Source organism: Thunnus albacares, chromosome 7 (genome assembly GCF_914725855.1).
Source record: "Thunnus albacares chromosome 7, fThuAlb1.1, whole genome shotgun sequence".
Taxonomy (NCBI): domain Eukaryota; kingdom Metazoa; phylum Chordata; class Actinopteri; order Scombriformes; family Scombridae; genus Thunnus; species Thunnus albacares.
Window position 1 is genome coordinate 27,107,346 of NC_058112.1, and position 19,930 is coordinate 27,127,275.

The 19,930-nt window shown below is 40.3% G+C and overlaps 1 protein-coding gene across 19 annotated transcripts in view; it reads right to left on the minus strand.

Moving 5' to 3' along the window:
- ppip5k1b (diphosphoinositol pentakisphosphate kinase 1b) overlaps positions 1-19,930 on the minus strand; it is a 56,767-nt gene that overhangs the window by 13,056 nt on the left and 23,781 nt on the right. For 3 of the 19 annotated variants that reach the window (XM_044356437.1, XM_044356436.1, XM_044356440.1), the window contains 15 exons: positions 19,414-19,499; positions 17,745-17,870; positions 14,031-14,152; positions 13,398-13,580; positions 12,961-13,102; positions 11,393-11,616; positions 10,612-10,739; positions 10,334-10,448; positions 9,843-9,950; positions 9,605-9,721; positions 8,727-8,867; positions 8,063-8,171; positions 7,595-7,733; positions 4,968-5,083; positions 2,200-2,262 (listed from right to left, as the gene is read on the minus strand). In XM_044356437.1, the coding sequence (XP_044212372.1) occupies positions 2,200-2,262; positions 4,968-5,083; positions 7,595-7,733; positions 8,063-8,171; positions 8,727-8,867; positions 9,605-9,721; positions 9,843-9,950; positions 10,334-10,448; positions 10,612-10,739; positions 11,393-11,616; positions 12,961-13,102; positions 13,398-13,580; positions 14,031-14,152; positions 17,745-17,870; positions 19,414-19,499 (1,919 nt within the window). The other 16 variants (XM_044356443.1, XM_044356447.1, XM_044356446.1 and 13 more) reach the window with 10 other exon arrangements.

A 19,930-nucleotide genomic window follows, 5' to 3' on the forward strand; every position in this document is an offset into this window, starting at 1 on the left:
ATAAACAAAAGCATTGGACGAATTAAAAGTATGACCTAATGGCATGAATGTGTGTACTACATTTCTCAGCAATCCATCTGACACTCAATATTACAAATGTCAACTTCGTGGTGGTGCATTAGGATTCATCCTCTGGGAATCATGAATGTCATATGTGTGTTTCATGACAATCCATCCAGTAGTTGTTGAAATATTTCACTGTGGATCAAAGCGGAGGACAGACCGGCTGACGTCAGGATGGCTAAAAACACATGACAAGCAGTACATTCATAGAGACTGTAGACATTTTACTGTCACTCAAGTTCACTGTGCGATATAAAATTTGACTAACCAGAAGCTTATGAGTAAGACAGAAGATGATTGTATTTGCTCTTTTCTCCATACATCATAAATAATCAACACTAATTTGCTAATGTTGCCTTGGAGAGCTGGTTAACGGATTCAGAAACACATTCATACAGTACATTACAACTTTCTCTCTCTTTAAGGTTCTACTTTAAATCAATAAATAAGAAGCCTTTGGCTCCAAAACTTTATATTGATTTTGTGAAAATGTGACCCGACTGATTTATGACTAAGTCAAAATGAAAACATGCAACTGAAACAACAAAAGGCCCCTAACAGCTAAATACCTGATTAGATTTCCACAATAGGTTTCACTTCCACAGCCAAAATCCTCTTTACACATATATGCAAGTCTTTTTAAAACTGGTGGACATTTTGATGATAATTGACTAACTTGAACTTGCAGTTTACACAATTTGGAATCAATTTAAAGCCGTTCAAAACTTAAACTAAAGGCACAAAGCTGGAAAAACAACAGACTTTTACATTTGGTTTAATGCTGTTTGTTTTATATAGTGGATTAACTGCTCTCTACATTACAAAGCTATCTCTTCAAATGATTATTTAAGACCTTAAGATGTACTTATGGTCTTAAATTTAACATATTGAGCCAAAGCCAACAACATACAGCGTGTACTCGACACCGTGGTGACCTGTAGTTTGTCCAAACAACTGTCAACATCATATCAGATTTCTGAATTACACAGTAAGCTACTTACCAGCTATAAATACAGATGAATTAAAGACAAACACAACTTCTCACAAACAGACTGGACCATGTTAGAGACCAGGTGTGAAAGCAGAAAACTGTATTTCACCTGCTAATGCTGCTGAACCTTTCTTACTTTGCACAGGAGACTGTTGGCATCAACAGTTTGGCTTTACTAGTGAATTACTGTGTGTCAACCGATAGGTAAAGCAGACACTCGTAACCTAGTGGGGTTTTGATAAAAAAAAGAACAAAAAGCCACTTTTAATTATCTCAGAAAGAGCTGCTTGTATACTGGCACTAATTTGATGAATTTCAAAAAATGCAAATCTTACTAAATCCGTGTGACCCCAACAAAGAACTTGATAAGACTAAACTGAATAAATTACATTTTTACCATCTAAAATAATGAATTAAGCTACTGAAACTCACCCATACCTTCATTTTATCCTGTTGGGTGTGTAGGTACAAAAGTGCAAAAAAGTGCATGGGAGCCAAAAACCAGCAAACTAAAATTCTCCTAAAATCACAAACACTACTTCTGGCTCCTCACCATTATTTGTTAGAAGCAACATACCGGCTGGTTTTGTGAGGATGTTTGAATAATTTGCTGGGATGCAGCTCACATACAGTTCATTTTATTGCCCAAAATAAGAAATCAAAAGAAATATGATTCAAAAATTAACAAAAAGTGCAGGTGAGAATATGTTATGATGTGTGCACATATAATCTACAAGTGGAAATATATCTATATATAAAGAGAGAAGATATATTCCACAAATATATCTATATATATATGGAAAGAGATATATTCCACAAACTGTAAATACAACCATCCTGTGGAGAAACAGCAGGATCAGAGAGGCGAATTAAACAGGTGCAGGCAGAGCAGGTGGTGTTAGAGGTGAGGGCCGAAAACAACACAAGGTACAACAAACACCGAGGGTGTGGGGTGGTGAAACAGAAACTCTTGGAGAAAAATTTTTAATCTTGGAGACGTTTAATGTAATTAACGCAGCCAAACGTCAAACCCCCAAAAATAGAAAACACAGGAAATGTTTTCCCACAAAAAAAAAAAAAGATCATGCAAGATATCAGGAAAACTGGAGGAGTGTCGGAATAAACTTGAATAAAAGCAGACATACCATTAGTCGGATGCCTGGCAAACGACACAGAAAATCTCTTTACTGCCGGCATAGAGAACAGCTCTGAGGAGATAAGAAAGGTAACTGGTATTACTGGGACTGCTGGTACCTGCGTCTGCCTGGTTGCCTGTTTTATGTGCTTTACATGAGGGGAAAAAAAAGAGGAGAGAAAGACAGAATGAGAGAGAGAGTTGGCACATCGATTCATCAATGTCTGTCTGCCAACCAACATGCGTGAAAATGAGGTCATCTCTGAATAAACAAAGAGGAGATAGGCTATCAGAGAAAGTGAATGGAAAAGGTTGTGGAGTGGATGGAATATATAATGGATGTTTTGGCTGAATAATATTAAACACAGAGGAGAAATGACGCAGGATTTTGATCTAACTAGTGTTTTTCTGTGACGGGAAACTGAGACTCCAGCCTTTATTTTCTTTCATTCATCGGACTGCTATTGACTTTTAGCTCTTAAGGGAACAGTTAAACATTTTGGAAAATGCTCCTATTCACTTTTTTGCCAAAAGTTAATGAGGAGATCGATAACACTCTCCCATCTGTACAGTGGAGCTCTGCGAGCAGCCGTTTAGCTTAGATTAGCTTAGCTTAGCTTAGCATAGCATAGCACAAAGACTGTAAGTACAGGAAACAGTTGCAGAGTTCTGTCCAAAGCACCTCTAAAAGTTAGCTTGTTGTGGTTTAACAGGGTGTTATGTGCCGAACTATTTCTTGGTAGTAACTTCTTGGACTCACCTTGAGTTGCCAGGCAACCAGCAGAGACTCCAGGAAGTCACTGCACCCAGCCAAGAAATAGTACGGCACATAACACCCCGTTAAAACAGTAAATGGTTGTTTTTACATGGTATACCCTCAGCTATACTTTATTAGGAACACCAGTGCAATCTAATGCAAGCCAATACAACAGCTCTATCATAATTTTGTTGACATTGTCAGAGAGGTGCTAATTCTACTTTATGTTTCTTATTTAGGTCATAGTGGTGCACTGGAGTGCATTCAATTGAAAAGTTTCTAATAGTTTGCCCCCCTAATGTATGTTAATGGGGTGGACAAAATATTAGATTGTACAGGTGCTCCTCATAAAGTGCTTAGTGAGTGTGTAAAATATTAATGAGAGAGCTTTAGAGGAGGTGCAGGTAGGTGGATTTTGTTACATTTGGACAGAGCACCATTTCCCTTTTTCTCCCTTTGTTTTCCAGTCTTTGTGCTGCTAGATAACTAGCTCCTGTCTGTAGCTTCATATTATGTACAGACGTGAGAGTCTGTGCAAAGTCCTTCTCAGCAACAAAGCAAATCAGCATATTTCCCAAAATGTTGAACTATTCCGTTAACAAATGCCCTCATTGTCAACGTAGGAGGAAATGTTGTGGTGGTGGTGGTGGTGGTGGTGGTGGTGGTGGGATGGGGAGGGGGATCGAGAGATGTGAATGCAACCACAATTAAACTGTGGACGAAGGCACATAAGGATCATAAGGCTCTCTATAGCACCCTTGTCACCATCACTGAAGAACGTTCTCACCTCTGAATTAATTGAACCTCCTTTCACATTTATGGTAAAACAAATGAGCGTGTTGTCCTGATGCACTGATGCTCTCTTCCCTTAAATGAACGGCGCTGACGTCAGTCCAAACCCTCACCTGTCTACCACAGAGCATGATGTAACTGAATTGAGAAAGGAATGCGTGTGTTTGCTCCTGGCAGTGTGTGTGTGTAGCCTTGCAGTCAGAGTGACACCCAGTGGACAAACTGAACAGCTCAGTTTCCTGTATTTAAAAACCAACAGTGGAGAAAAAAAAAAATCCCTGCAGTTTTGCCCATTTGCTTATCCATATGCATTCATGTGATTTGCAGGTAAAATTATCTGCTGCTAACTTAACCTGAGGATGTATCACAGAATCTTTGGAAACTCCTTAACAAACTTGTGTGACTGAACAGCTGTGACCATGAGAATGGTATTAAACCCAGATGTTTGGGGTAATTAAACCTGCTTTAAGGACACCTGGTGGCGGTGAAAACAGCTTGCTTGTACTCACCATTACCAGAAACGGGTGGGGAGGAGGAATCCGACTGGGGATTATTTAAAGGTGGATTATTGGCTTTTTGAAAATATATCTGTTCCAAATAACAAGCTGAGTTTCTTAATGTAAGGATTAATGTAAATTGTGATTAATGAAAAAGCCAAGACTCCTGGCTTCCAGACACAAAAACTACTTTACTGAGGATTATGAAATTAAATTCCCTGAGAGGGGATCTACGAACTGCAAAAACAACATGCACAGAGAGAACATTTCAACATATCTGAACCCAAGCAGACAGCGGTGTGATCGGTAAGTGGCCATGCTGATCTGGAAGAACATTGATCTTCGATAACTACGGCACATCACACGGTCCCCGTGCAAGTTTGCATGCTCAGCATTTGCTGCACAGCTAATCACTCTGCTGTCAAATCAGTGCCATTACCATGCACACTGTGAGGTAAATCACTCAAGAAATGTGATGCAACAGATTGAAATTGTTAGTTTGCTTTGTAGAAGGGAGCTGGAGAAGGAAGGGAGTTTTCACACCCCCCAAAAAAGTGGCAATACTGAATGTCCCCAAAATCAAAGTATCTGAAGAAAGAAAAAAAAGAGAGAGAAAGGAAAAAAAAAAAGAAGATATATTAAAGCCAGAAACTTTGAAGAATTTCTCTAAAAAAAGGATAGAGATGAAAGAACCCGCCTCGTGAGGGAAGGCAGAAAGCGGTGTGAACATACCAAACATGCCAATCGGCACACTGCCGGGGGACAGGGGTGGTTTTCGGTGGTGGTGGTGCGTGCGGACGTAGTCCCGCAGGTTGGGGGCGCTACAGGACACCCCGAGGGCGGAGGCGCTGAAGAGGCCAGAGCAGAGCGAGCCTGTGTGAGGAAAAGCCGGGGTGGGAAAGGGAAGGTGTGTGGGATGAAGGGGTGGATGGAACGGGTGGGTGGGAGTGGAGGTGTGATCGGAGGGTATTAGTTTTTAGCACACACCATGCCGTTATTACTCATAACAAACTGTTACTTATGGGGAGTTTTTGTCATGAGTCTGTGTACATCTCAAAGAATGTACACGTGTGAAAACCCTGTAACTACAATCTGGCTGATATTCATCTTCTAACTTCAATTGAGAACAGTTTTAAAAAGGCTTCACATTAACTGAAAAAAAAATGCTTCATTGGCTGCTATGTCTTCCTGGAAATGATGACATGTGAGCTACAAGGTTTTCACAACAGTGACCGCATCTATATGACCCGTGTGTGTGTGTGTGTGTGTGTCTATGTGGGTGCGTGTGTAAGTGTGCGTACGTGTAAACAAGAGTGCATACAGAACAAGTGTGCGTTTGTATGCAGAATGCAGAAGGAGAGGTGTGACAAACAGGCAAAGTGTGGAAATGGGATTTTTTTTTCAGACACTCGCTGTGCATAAACACTCTGAAGTCGCCGTTATTGGTATGAATATCAAACAGTAGTGTCTCATATTTGTAATCTACTTTTTACATCAATATTGACTTTGTAAACCACATGGAATAGAAGATATTGTCTTTGGAGCTGGAGAGAGAAATAAAAAACAACCTAAAAAGGCATCAATGTTGAGTCTGCGCTTCATTCTTTTGTTCTATAAACAGCATGAAGGTATGAAAACCAGCTCGCTAACAGAGGTCGTCCCTGACACCTGCTGCTCTTGTCTGTGACCTTAGCTGTGTTGCTTGCTGGTGTTGGTGATGAACTGGGAGGGATCTCTCGACAGCCTCACACTTACTGCACATAACAAACTGACAGCCTCCACTCAGATAATTCCCAGAGGCTTTAGATGGAGCTCCTTTGATGACAAGTGAACGCAGGACCGACCGCTGCTTTCAGACTTGTGATAATTAAGCACTGAGTGACATTATGATTAACGCATTTAGGGAAGAAGCAGCGCTGCATCCATACTGCACTTTGACACTTCTTGTTAGTTGTGTCTTTGTCTGTCTGGTGTTTATGACGACACAAGCCGTCCAGACATATTTTCATCTCAAAAAAATCAGGTCTTTTCTCTCTTGACCTGATGGTCATTCATGCTTTTATATCGTCTCGGTTAGATTAATTCCCTGTATTCAGGGTTAAGCCAAAAAAAAAAAAAACTCCAAAACAATTAGTCTTTACTCTCTAAAACCTTAAGATATTCAGTTTACTATTAGAGAAGACAAAGAAACGCTGCAAATCATAGTAATCCAGATGTTGGAGCTAGGAAATATTTGGCACTTTTTGAAAAATGTCTTAAACGATTGATTGGTTATCAAAATAGTTCTGTCAATTGACTAATCTATTCACACACTAATCATAGCAGCCCTATACTACAAGTAATAATCTACTGCCCCAATGGACCCTCAAGACAAAGACTACCTGACATTTACAATAATTCGAACATTTAAAATGCATCACATGTTCTTTGGTAACATCACGCTGTAAGTGTGAAGCGGTGTAAATTAGGCGAGTGAGTAAACTCCCAGTGAAGCACAAGTGTCAAAATTCTTCTGCTCCCCATTCTCACACTCATGGTTTCATGGTTTTTTTTCTCCACACGTCTCGATTTAGATAGCAACCTTTCATGCTTGTGTGAGAGTCACCGTGTTAGCAGGTTGTTGGAGGTTAAACGCCTTCGGGAACTGTCCACACTGCAAAACAAAAGTCCTTCAAGGGTTCTTTCTTTGGGGTCGAAGTTAAATCTGTTTAAGGAACCGAGTGTGGTTCATAAACAGTTCTCTGATACAGCTGATTTGGAACATTTTAGGCATTTTAACATTTTCTGTGCACCATGGTAGGGGTCAAGGAAACTATCCAAACATCTAACTTAAAAGGGTTCATTATGGCGCCAAAAAAGGTTTTGCAAGTCCAGACACTGTCGCTGTGTATCAATTCCATACAACAAACTGAATCCAAGCAGGTTTTAATTGTTCAACAATGCTGTATACACAAAGCTGCAAAAAACTAAATAAACTGATCTTAGAAAACGTAAAATTATTATTGTATTAAATCTTTTCCTTTTCAAGTTTACTTTTGAGTGACGTCCATTGGAGCATGTATAGCAACATTTCCAGCAAATACAAAATGGTAAATTATGATTTTTTTGTATACTAAGTGCAAACTATGATAATTAGGGTACAGTACATACTCTGCAATATATAATCGGTTTGTAGTATGGAATTGGAACACGTTATATTTCAAAGTCTGTCCTACAATATCATTAATTTTGAAATTAATCCATTAAATACAGGTGAACAGTGCCCTGTGATTAAAGTTGATCTTCAAGAGTTTGGTTCATTTCCTGAAATAAGAGAAAGGAACACCTACAGTATGTTCCCTTTGTTGTCACTTTATCACCTAGAGGGGATATCGGTACACCGCTGAACGCTATGTGACACCAGAGATCCTGCAGTTGGCTGCAAATGCAAACTCTCCCCGCTGACCTCTTGCCTACATAGTTTGGAGTCTGATCCTGTTTGGCTGCTGCTAAGCCAAGCTGGGATGGAAGTTATGTGACCGTCAGAGAGACCGAGAAAGAGAGAGAAGGGGGGGGGGGGTGGATGGGGTGATGGAAAAAAAGGAGGGAAAGAAAAACAGATAGAGAGATATGGAAAGGTGCAAGGGTGAGGGAGAAGTCACAGCCACGGCTTGTGATAAGAGGAGGATCAATGACGACAGCTGGAAATAAATGTGTTGTGAGGTCAGTGTGTCTGTTGGCATAAACTCTCTCTCTTACCCTCTCTCCCGCCCCCACACACACATACTCACACACACACACATACAGATGACACACACACTCACACACACCAGAGAAGAGGTGCCCACCTAGACCACTGGTTGGTTTGATCTCGGGAGACTGGCGTGAACACGAGGGGAAGAGTCGGTGGGATGTGGAGCCTTTGGATGACTGGGTGGGAGAGGTCTCAGAGAGGACCTGAGTGGGGCCATGGAGACCAGGGGTTAAGACTGAGATGGTTTTCCCTAGTAAACCAGGGACCTGATGTCTCCCAATCACTTCAACAAAACCATAACTTTGATATAAAAGAAAAGAGAGCAAAGTAGGATGCACAACTGCTCAACTAAAGAGAGACTAGGAAGTGTGATGCAGATGAAAATACCCAGTCACATTCTTAAAGGGGACATATTATACACATTAGCAGGCCCATATTTTTATTCTGGGGCTCCACTGGAATATATTTACATGACTTACAGTTCAAAAAACTACTTATTTATCTTTTACTGGCTCTTTATGCAGCCCCTCAGTTTAGCCTGTCTGAAACAGCTCCCGTCTCTTTAAGGCAGGGAGCATTTTTACATTAGTTCACCTAAAGTTTTGGAGCTTTGTCTACATTTAACATGGACATCAGACATCATAACAGTATATAAATGACAGAAAAAAACCACAAAAAGCATAATGTGTCCCCTTTAAATTATAAAATAATATTATATCTGTCTGTTGCAGACTAACACTAAGTCCACAGTCTGGTACCTCCATGGAGCCTGTCTTGCGGTTGCGGATCATGGGTGACCTCCGTTGGATGTTGATGGGCTCAGAGACAGGAAGTGCCTGGTCTGGTTGGTCCTGGGAGAGGTCCTCCAGACTGCCCTGATTGGGCTTTTTGTCTTGATTCTGATTGGACAAAGAACATGTGAAGGGAATCATTGACAGCTTTGTATAGACTTTTCCTTAGACATCAGAATCAAATGCTCAGGCGTTTACAACCAACTCAACTTCCTAATGTCCCATTTTAATACACTGATTTGATCTAAACATAACATATTAATGAGATTAACAAATATTGTCAAGTAAATTTTATTTAAAATCCGCACAAAATCATACATTTTCCTCAGAGCACTGCATTCAACACCCTCTGTGCCAAATATTTCTTTGTCACTTTAGTTGTTTTCACACAAGACTAGCAAAGTTTTATGAACTCCATATTTTAATGCAAAATATGTTATTATATTACCTTTCTCTGCAACAATCTATTTACAAGAAAAATCACCCTTTTCTTTATATTTATATGCAAAAGTACACAGGAAGGAGCACTTCTGCATATAAATGGTGAAATGTGATACTAACACCTCGTCTGCAACAGAAGTGTGGTTCAAGTGTCAAGTTTCTGCAGTGTATTGTTCCAGAAATACTCAAAAGACCGACAGACAGACACATGTCGACACAACATAACAACTTGCATACCAGTGTGTCGGGACACAAAAGTTTATTGCAGTAAGTAAAACACGAACAAGAACAATGAAACTGCAAGAGAACTGAAGTCTGTGATGGTGCATGAATGACAGAGTCGGAAGTTATGATGTTATGTCTGAACACACATACAAGCAACCCACAAACACATGTTTACACACCTCTGAGGAGGCTGGGCGGAAGCCGAAGCCGAGAGGTACGTTTTCCTCATCTTCACATCCTTTGACTCCTGGACTGAAGTGGAGCTCCACATGAAAACGCTCCTCTGAAGAAGGGTCCTGCTCACCGCAAACACACACAGAATAGAAAAAACAAGTGTTGAAAGTAAAAGTCTCTGACGATCATTAAGTATTTTCTCTCTGTTTTTCTGCGCAGTGACACAGCAGTCAGCAGGCCGACCTTATTGTTGTCTTCGTACAGCATGATGACTATCTGCGTCATATAGTTGAGTTCAGACACGGCACTCAGGTAGTCCATCGCCTGTTTCCACTGCTGGTCTTTCTCCTCCTGATACACACACACACACACACACACACACACACACACACACACACACACACACACACACACACACACACACACACACACACAAAAACATGAACACATGCCTGCATAAAACAAGACAAACACTCATATGGAATAAAACATCTGATAATATGAAAACATGACAAAGCACAAAATGAACATCAGATTATTGTAAGAATGTCCATAAACTTTGAAAGGAGGTACGTATATAACTCTAATCAATTAATTAGTTAATTAAATTTTGCTTGGAAACATTTATTTGGTTTTAAAAAAGAAGAGAAGATGGCCGACAACCTGACTTCAACTTCAGAAAGTAAAAAGGAGGAAAAGCAAAACTGTCAGAGACGATAAAAACCCGAGCGTACATTCAGCAGTCCTCCGTAGCGGAAGACGCTCAGCAGGGAGTGAACGTGGCTCTCGCTGGTGAAGTAGAGACGAGTACGGACGTGACGACCAGGTGACATCACGCCTCGAGAATACCTGAATGCCAGAGGGCAGGAAACGACACAAAGCATCAGTCAGCAGGGCGCCAGTAACTCTTACGACGTACACAAACACACATTGTGTATACAGTATATGTGTGTTTAGGCTATATACATGTAAACATGTTTGTGTGCGCTTCGGTGGCAGTTTGTATTCTCACAGGGGATGCAGCTTGTTAACGGCCTCGTCCTCATGAGTCCTCTGCAGGTCCAGCTGGATTTTCTTCATCAGAGGAACGCAGTACGCCTGAGCGATGTCCAGTTTTTCTGCTTTGCTGATGCCATACTCCTACATAGCATTGAAGAACAAAAGAATATATTAATTAATTTGCCTTTTTTTTCCCACCTTATTCATTATATGCTGGAGAGACGGAGCCTTATGCCAGCATGATTTGGGGCAGAAGGCGGATTATTACTGATAAATTCATGCAATGACGTCTTAATATTTAAGTCTTTCCAAAAATATGTTGTATCACTTCCATGACCTGAAAACTCTACTGTTCTGTTTTTCAGGTCAAATTCACTTGCTTTTATTCCTTTTAACCGATTAAGTGTTTTACTGTCTATGTTGCTTTGTACATTAAATAATAAAGCTTTATTTTGTTCTTAAAAGGGAAACTAACTGGTTTTATAACCACTATTTAACAGAATAATGTCTGAAATGACTTGCAAAATGCCTTCTGGTCCTTTTCTCTAATGTAACCCATTTGTTAAGATCCATGACGTTCCCTGATTCTTCCAGATGATTTAAGTACATAATTTAAAACACCCCAACTTCAGCTGTAAGGAATATAACTGACAATAAATTCAATATCTCAATACTACAAAATTATTAAAAAACTAAGAATTTCATGTATAGTGAAAACATTCTACTGTATCTTCTACGTCAGTGACGATACTAGACATGGCTTGAGAAAACCTGAAATGGGCTACAAGGCTAACCTGTGGTATGATGATGTCAGCGAGGGCGCGCGACAGTCTGAACAGCTCCAGCGTTTCCTCCAGACCAAGTGAAGCATTGTGCTGTGTGTCGTATTTGATACAGTCATAAATATCCGGGATTTTGCTGATGTCGTAGCGCCCGTTCTTCATACGGAAATCTCTTTCCAGTTTGGACCAGCGCTGCAGCATCAGCTCCAGCGTCTCACTGTGGTAAAGCTGCAGGTCTGGGAGCACAAGATAACTAACGGTTATAATCTTTAACATTAACTGGTTAATTAACAGTTAAAGATACTTGATGCTTCACTACATGGACGCATTTTAACCTTTTCTTCAACTGTCTGATACATACAGACAAAATCCTACAGACCAAGCAAAATATATTGGCTTTAACATTTTGATTATTTGTTCTCCAAATGCATGTTTGCACACTAGCAGCGTTGCTCTAGGGACGGCTGTCAGTCAGTTGGTCAGTTTACCACTTTGGTCCAGACTGAAATATCTTGGGACTTCTTCTGCCCATTTTAGCTCCATATTTTGATTCTGGGACTTCAAAAAAAGAAAAATTGTTTATCTTATACTGGCTCTTTATGCAGCCCCTCAGTTCAGACTCTGTCTGAAACAGGCCGTTTTAGCTCCTGTCTCTTTAAGCCCCCCCTCCTGATGAGCCCGATGTTTTCTGATTGGTTAGTTTCCGGAGGCTGCGTCACAGCTGACGTCCGGCTGCTCAGGAGGTAAACAAACCATGAAACAAACTATAGTAGTAGGATTTAACTTATTTGTCTCATTCTTGACTCAAAATGTCAACTTATAAAATACATCTGTACATGTTTAAGCTGAAATCTGATCCGAAATATGCAAGTGAGCAACGCAAACAACGCATGGAAAAACCTTAGCAACAACCTTAGCAACCAAGGCTACGGAATGGACGGCCATTTATGGGGATGCGCGACGATCTGACGTCAACTCGTTGGCAAGGTAGATAAATAAAACGAAGAGTTCAGAGCAGGTTGAAGTCCTGACTTTTGACTTGCAGGGAGCATTTCTACATACATTAACCTAAAGTTTTGGAACTTTGACCATGTTTAACAGATATCCGACATCATAACAGTATAAAAATAACAGAAAACCACAAAAAGCATAATAGGTCCCAGTTAACAATTATCTTAACAACTATTAAATGGATTGCCATGACATATTGTACAGACGAATGAGGATGAATCCTAATGATTTTGGTGATCCCCCAACTTCTCCTCTAGTGCCGCCATAAGGTTGGAATTTTATAGTCTTTATAGTGAAATGGCTTAATAACTGTCAAAATTTCAAATTGTTCAATACTTTGGCTTATTCAAGATTCAATATTTATTGCTATATCAAAACATGATGCTGCAGATTTGCTTTTGGTGAGCTCATAAACAACTAACCTCCTACAAAACCAATGACATTCCTGTCATTAGCCTCAACTGTACTTTGTGTTTTGTGCACAAGCTAGCATGCTAACACTCTAAACTTCAATGGTGCACATGATAAACATTACACCTGCTTAGCATCAGCATGTTAGCACTGCGTACCTGAAGACTTGGGGTCCTCCAGTCTCTTTCGGATTTGTGAGTTGAGGTTCTGGATGAGGGCGTACACCTTGTCACAGGTTTTGACCGGGTTCTGTAGGACGTCCATGGAGTTCACCAGCGATGGGCTGCCTGTTGGGGCCAACTGTGACACAGTGGACACAGAAGGAAATAGATAAACATGTTCTACATACAATCATATGACAGACTGTAGACTTGTTTACACTTATACCACCAGTAAATGCAAGGGCAGTGTTTGCATTATAATATTTTCACAATTCTTTAGATAAGTTTAAATATTTCAGCAGTGGAGACTTGAAGAAACACGTCCAACTATTCAAACAGAACATACCGGCAAACAAGACATTGCACAAAGCACCAGATCCAATCAAGTAACTTTTATATTTTCATTCCAGCATCTCACGTTCACTAAAAAATACCTTCTGATAGTCCTCCTGTGTAAACTCCTGGTCCTTCTGCATGATTTCATGCAGTCTGGCCTTCACCTTCTGTTGGCAGTCGGTCAGAGAGTCGCTGTCGCTGTCCAGCAGTCCGTTCATGTTGGCACTCTTCACCATCTGGACCAGGATTGGAGTCAGCTCCCCTTCTAGAGCCAGCAGACCCTGCAGAGAAACCAGAGTACTTGAACTGAAGTCATCAATTGACATTTCTACGCAGTGTTTTAAAGAAATACACTTCATACAGTTTAAACTGGATGTTATCTGTTTAAGTGACAGAAACAAGTTCAGCTGAAAAAAAAGAGTTCTTACTTATTTTCCCCTCAGAAAACTTCAGACCTACACCTTTTCCAGCACCTTAATTTTTAGGTCTTTTGTTGGTTTAAGAAGTTTAAGAAGTATTTACATAGAAAAGTCTGTTTTTGTTCCTAGAAAAGAAAGCCCTACTGTCCCGAAAGATGCATATTATTGGAAATCACAGCATTTTCTGACTAATCAATAGAAACAAGTGGATCTCAAGTCTTCAAAGGGATATACTACTCATAACCATTGAGTGGGTTAGTAACACCATTTATATTTATAAGTCCAGTCTTCCAGGTAGAGGGACATAGTTACCTTGGCAAAAGCAGCGGCTGTCATCTGCACTCTGCCTTCGTCTGAGGCGTAGATCTTAAGGTCGTGGCGGTACGTGCTGTGCAGGCGCAGGAGGCCACAACCAGGAAACCCAGCATAGTCACCTTGAACATTGTATACAGAGTGGAACATCACAGTTAAAACGGATTGGTTAAAAAAAACAAACAAACATTCAAATATACAACAATATTCTCTTTATAGAAACGGCTGAGTCGGGGAGGTAGTTGAAAGAAAAGATGATTGTACCCAAAAGTACCACAGATTTCCATTAAAAAATAGGCCACACATCACCTGTGCAGGTACAACATCACTTTCAGTTCAAATGCATCATCCTCATAATCAAACAGTGCTTAAAATGCTTTGTAAAGCTTTTGACATGGCTCATTTCACTTAATAATTGAATTGTGTAGTTTATGCTAAAAAATAAAATGAAGTGAAAGTGAAGTGAACAGTTATTGAGTGAACCCCGAAAATTACTGGAGACAGCTCCCGCGGAGATGAGATCAAACACTTCAGATTACCTACTTGGAGAGAGACAATAAAAAAAAATGGCTTTTAACATGCTAAATATATGTGAATTAATGTAGTTTTACAAGGTGGATGCTACAGCGTCCCTCTGGGATCAGCTGAGGAGAAAAAAAAGATCCATGTATAGATCTGTACTCTCAGTTTAGAATCAATGCCCTCGGATTTGTAATCCATGCGCTCGAACGACTTTTTGGACATTTCACAGCTTTCATTGTGTGAAGTTGTATTTATTGCGCTTTTCATTCCAAAACAAAACCTTTTAGTTTGAGGCTAGCGGGGAAGCAGCTAACGTTAAGGTCAAATTTTAGGGCACAGTTTATAAATCAGTGGGTATGGATTTCTAAACCGAGAGAGCAGATTTACGCGTTGATCTTTTTATCTCAGCCGACCCCAGGTGGGCTCAATCAGTGGGATGCATACCAACGCTACAGATCAAATCACACTGCTGGTTCATGCATTTTTCTTTAGTTTACAGCCAGATAGTCTGAACTGTCTTGGGTTATATGAGGGACCTGTTGGGGACTTACCCCTGTTCTAGTCTCTAGTTCAGACTTTATCAAACAAACAATCTCACAATCTCAAGAACTCATGGGGGAAAAGAAATGCAGTAGGATTAGTGTGAGATGATCCGCATTAGCTTACAGCACCATTACTGTAGTCACTTTAGCTGCCTGGTTGTGTAAGGGGCAAATGACCGAACAACCTTTGCTACGATGGATCACCTCGGGAACACATCAACAACGACACAAACAATCCACAGCAATCTCAATGTAGGACGAGTACCACTAGTCGCCGGGGTGAAATGAAACAAAAATCATGGTGAGATCAGAGTACGTTAGTGGATGGAGCGAGAAGTGCGCAGAATGAAAGAGAGAGAAGTGGAAGAGTGGTCATATCCAGGAAACCCTTCTCTTACCAAAGTCAATAGGGGACTCACAGCCAAGGGACCGGCGGTTACCGGCTAGTAGTTTACACAGTGCAACAGGTAAGAAAAGAAGAGCAGAGTTAATAGACAAAACTTGTGGTGGAGAAAAAAGGAATGAAAACAATAAGCTGGGATGAGAAAATAGCCTTCTTTTCAGAAAAAAAAGAAACAAAAAAGAAGCAACAAAGCGGACAGATTGCATCTACTTTCAGTACAGCTTCAGGTTTTCATGCACTATAAAAGCATTAAGCAGGAAAGCCTATAAAAAGGTCATTTATGAACGCAGAAGTATTGCTTGGTTAAAAGCTCTGCAAGGTAAGTGGAGAGACTGAGAATCTGACTGGGAAACTGGGAGACTGAGAAACAGGTGTGACAGGTGTGTCCACTTAAAGACTATACATCAAACTGGTTAAGGGTGTGAGGGTTAAAGGGAGATTTCACCATGTTTCATGTGGATGTCCAATCAGTGTTGATGGTAAATGTAGTCAACTAAAGCAGTAAATTCATGTGCGTGCTATATTGACTGAGAAAGCCGAGTCTTCCTGCTCACGGAGCCATGCTGGCAGTGCCTACATGTACCAGGATGCATTGCACGTGAGGTTCTTCCTCTTGCACGGCTAATGCAGCCACAGCCTCTCTCCGCTGCATTTCTTCGGCTGTATACTCTGGCTCGAATAAATACAGCTGAATATCTGAGTCAGCCAAAAGACTGTTAAATGTCTCCTCCTCCATAACATCCTCTGCACTCATAGTGTTGGGATTCTACTCTCGCTGTTGGAAATGTAGATAGTTTGTGATACAAGCAAAGAGAACAAGGAAGTTTTGTTTTTGAGCAGCATGTAGAGCACACCCTCTGGCTATCCAGAGGCGAAGACTAGAAATCCAAGCAGAAAGAGCCTGTAGTTCCTCCTAGCCCCAAACTACGTCATTGTACACGTCAAGTGACGGTGCTGATGCCGGAAGAACAGATTTTGCAGCCCCAGAGACACAAAGAACATCGGCAACAACTGCAGGCATTTTTCACACTATATCCCTAATTTGGATAGCTAGAGATATTATTAGCTATAGCGATTGGTTATTCACAAACGGATTGCGCAGGTTTAGCAGCAGCAAAAGCTGCACAAATGAGACAGAAAGAATCTTACTCACAAAAGGGTGAAATGCACCCCAAACTGCTCTGCCAAGTAAACAGCATCTCGGTGCCCCTTTGCTATTTGCACGTATGTAAATTAGATAATACTCATACATTTAGTGCAAATTTGGCCTTTTTCTATGCAAATGAGCTCCATTGCAAAAACAGTCCAATTCACAAAGACCAGCGCTAATAGCAACAAGCAGTTAGAGAGAAATGATAAGCTTCTTCAGAGAGTTGGTGGTAACTGAAGCCTCTCTCTCTCTCTCTCTCTCTCTCTCTCTCTCATATATCGGCTGTGTGTTTGCTTGATTGATAGGACTTTCAGACAGTAACACTCAGTTGCGGTGGCTACAACACGCTCACCCCACCACATTTACTTCCAGACTCTATAATTGTTGCCCATTTTGGATTTTTTTTTTTTAGTTCAAGTAAGGCTTCAATGCCTCTTCTGTAACCTCTGTATTACCTTACAGATCACATTGCAGAATTTCAAAAATTCCATCATCGAGGCACAAAATATGAACTTAATTTGACTTTTTTTTTTTAGTGTGTCAGCTTTAATGACTAAAATGAAGGCAAGACATTTTCTCAAACATCACATCCAGTGAAAGGTACCAAAGATGTAACAATGGCAGTACGGAGCCTTAAAATCTGTCTTGTCGACCCTAAAACAACCTCCTCGCTTTCTTTGACGCTCTACGCCAGATATGCAATGTCGATGTTGAATACGGTCGTGCTTTCAGTTACTGAAAGAGAAAGGCTGGAAATAAACTTTTATAAGCAATAAAAGGCGCCTGTGGGAGGACAGACTTGGCTACAGTTTCTTTCTTTGACTTTTAATCGTGTTTGTGCCTTTGTGGATGTTTATGTGAGTTTTTGGTAAAAAGAAGTGTGTGTGTTTGCTCCTTCGAGGGTGCATCTGTAAACAAAACTCACAAGCAATTACTGTCTCATTGAGTTTTGAGGGGTGAATTCAACTGATTAATTTGACAGAACCGGGTCATGTACTTGTGTCTCGCAATAGTACATTAGAGCCAAAGTAGAAGGAACCCCTCTTAAGTACCTCTGTTTGCTAATGTGAGTGTGAGTGTGTGTGTCCGATGAGTACCTTGACCTCCAGGGTACATGCAGCGAAAGGCCCTGCCCAGCTCCTCGGCCTGAACCCGGCCTGCAGGCGTTAGCTCCCCGCCCCACTTCAGGACCAGCAGCAGAGATGGACCGTCCTTCTTAGAGTCTGAACAAACAGCAGCAGAAAGTTACATTAAAATTGTTATCCAATGTTTTATTTGCACCTGTGATCGATAAAAAGGATATTTTGTATATGTACTTCAATTAATCGGGGAAGGTGCATAAAACAAACGTACATGTTGTCTATCAATCCATCTGCAGGATTTGAACACTGCAAATACCAGAATTTCTTTAATCTGACATCAATAAACTAAATTATTTATTTTTAGTGGCTGCTGAGGCTCAGAGTGTGCAATCAATGGTGTTGCCAGGTTTTTAAAGTCTCTCTTAAGTCTAATTTTGCCTATATATATATATATATATATATATATATATATATATATATATATATATATATATATATATATATATATATATAGCCGCAAGTGGTAATGAACAGGGTCCAAGCACAAATGGCGGTCTTTGATTTAACATGACCTTCACAAGGATTTGAAAACATGCCACATGCATAAATTGCTACATGGTTGGCAAGATTGAATTAGACACCCTGAGACTTGAACCAGGGACCTTTGTATCCCCAGAGAAGCTGCTGACTCACTGGCTGCGTCACCGGGGAGACACGTCACCGGGGAGACACGGTTTCCACACACCTTCTCACAACTTGAAGCAGTGACATCATCATGTGAAAAACTGGCGTATTTTTGTCTGTTTGAACTTAAAACGCTTACAACAGTCAAAATGTTGGTGAGTAAATTCTGAAAAAATAAATCACGCATCATTCTGCTGGTTTTGGGTGTAGGTGATCAAACATTTGGCGAAATAAAAAATGTTCATACAGTACAAATTACAGTGAGATGTTGAATATCACTGCGGACTCACTGTTTGCAAACTTTGTTGTTATATATCAGGCCAATCAGTATTCTTTTTTTTGGTCTGAGTAGTCAGTGAGATTTCCAACCTATCTGCCAAGTTTGGGAACTGTTGCTGTTATTGTTTCTAAGATCCAGATACTTTTAGGGCAGAAGGAGAAGAAGAGTCCTAACAGATACGACAGAGTTCCAGCAGCTTCGCTGCTTCCCTTTCCCTTGAATGAGAAAGTGTGTCCAAACTTTTGACTGGTAAGTCAATAACAGGGATGAGACAGACTTGATTCAAAGTAATAAACTAGGGTATTTTCACATAAGATTGTTAAGAGTGGATAATTTAGCTTCCCCAGTTTAGCACCTACCATTAGCTAAAATCTTTTATCTTTTATCTCTTGTTAATGTTATTCCGTTAACAAAACATCCCGAGTTGCATCAATACTTTGACTTAATCTTGTATTTAATCTTTTCACAATTACAGTTTATGTTCCAAAATGTGAAAAGTATGAGCTACATTAGTTATCTATACTGTATTGTAACTCCAAAACATTAACTTGTCAAGAAGTGATTAACTGTTCCATTTCTTATAACAATATTATTTTACAGTTTTCCGCTATGTTGTAACAGATTAGTGTCATCTCTTTCCTTGTGACACTCCACACACTCACAGTTTAAAAAAAGAAAATACTATAGATATAAACACCAACTCTGTGTGTGTGTTCGTACCTTCTTCTTCGCTGGAGGCTTTAGGTTGGCCGTTACGCAGGTAGGTCAGCTGGACTTTCCTGTTGATACCTGAGAAATGACCGTACCTGGTGGGAATTAACACACACACACACACACACACACACACACAAACACAAAGCAGACACAACAAATTTTGATATGCACATAGACACACAGACACACAGTGAGCACACATACATACACAAAGATTTTATCCCATCCTTCAAGAATTTTTGTTTAAATATTTAACATCATTTTACCAAACACATGTCCACATTCATTCCAAAAACAAAGCTCGAGAAGAAGAACAGAACAAGGTAATAACTTTTTCTTATCTGACAAACTGATCATACACACAGGATTAGCAGATGGTTTAATGACAACTGAGTCACTCGGTAGGTACGTTGAGCGGCTAACGATCAGTATAGACCTCCAACGATTTCAGTGTGTGTTTGTGTACGTGTGTGTGTGTGTGTGTGTGGGCATGCAAACACAAATGACGGTGAGAAAGTGTAAC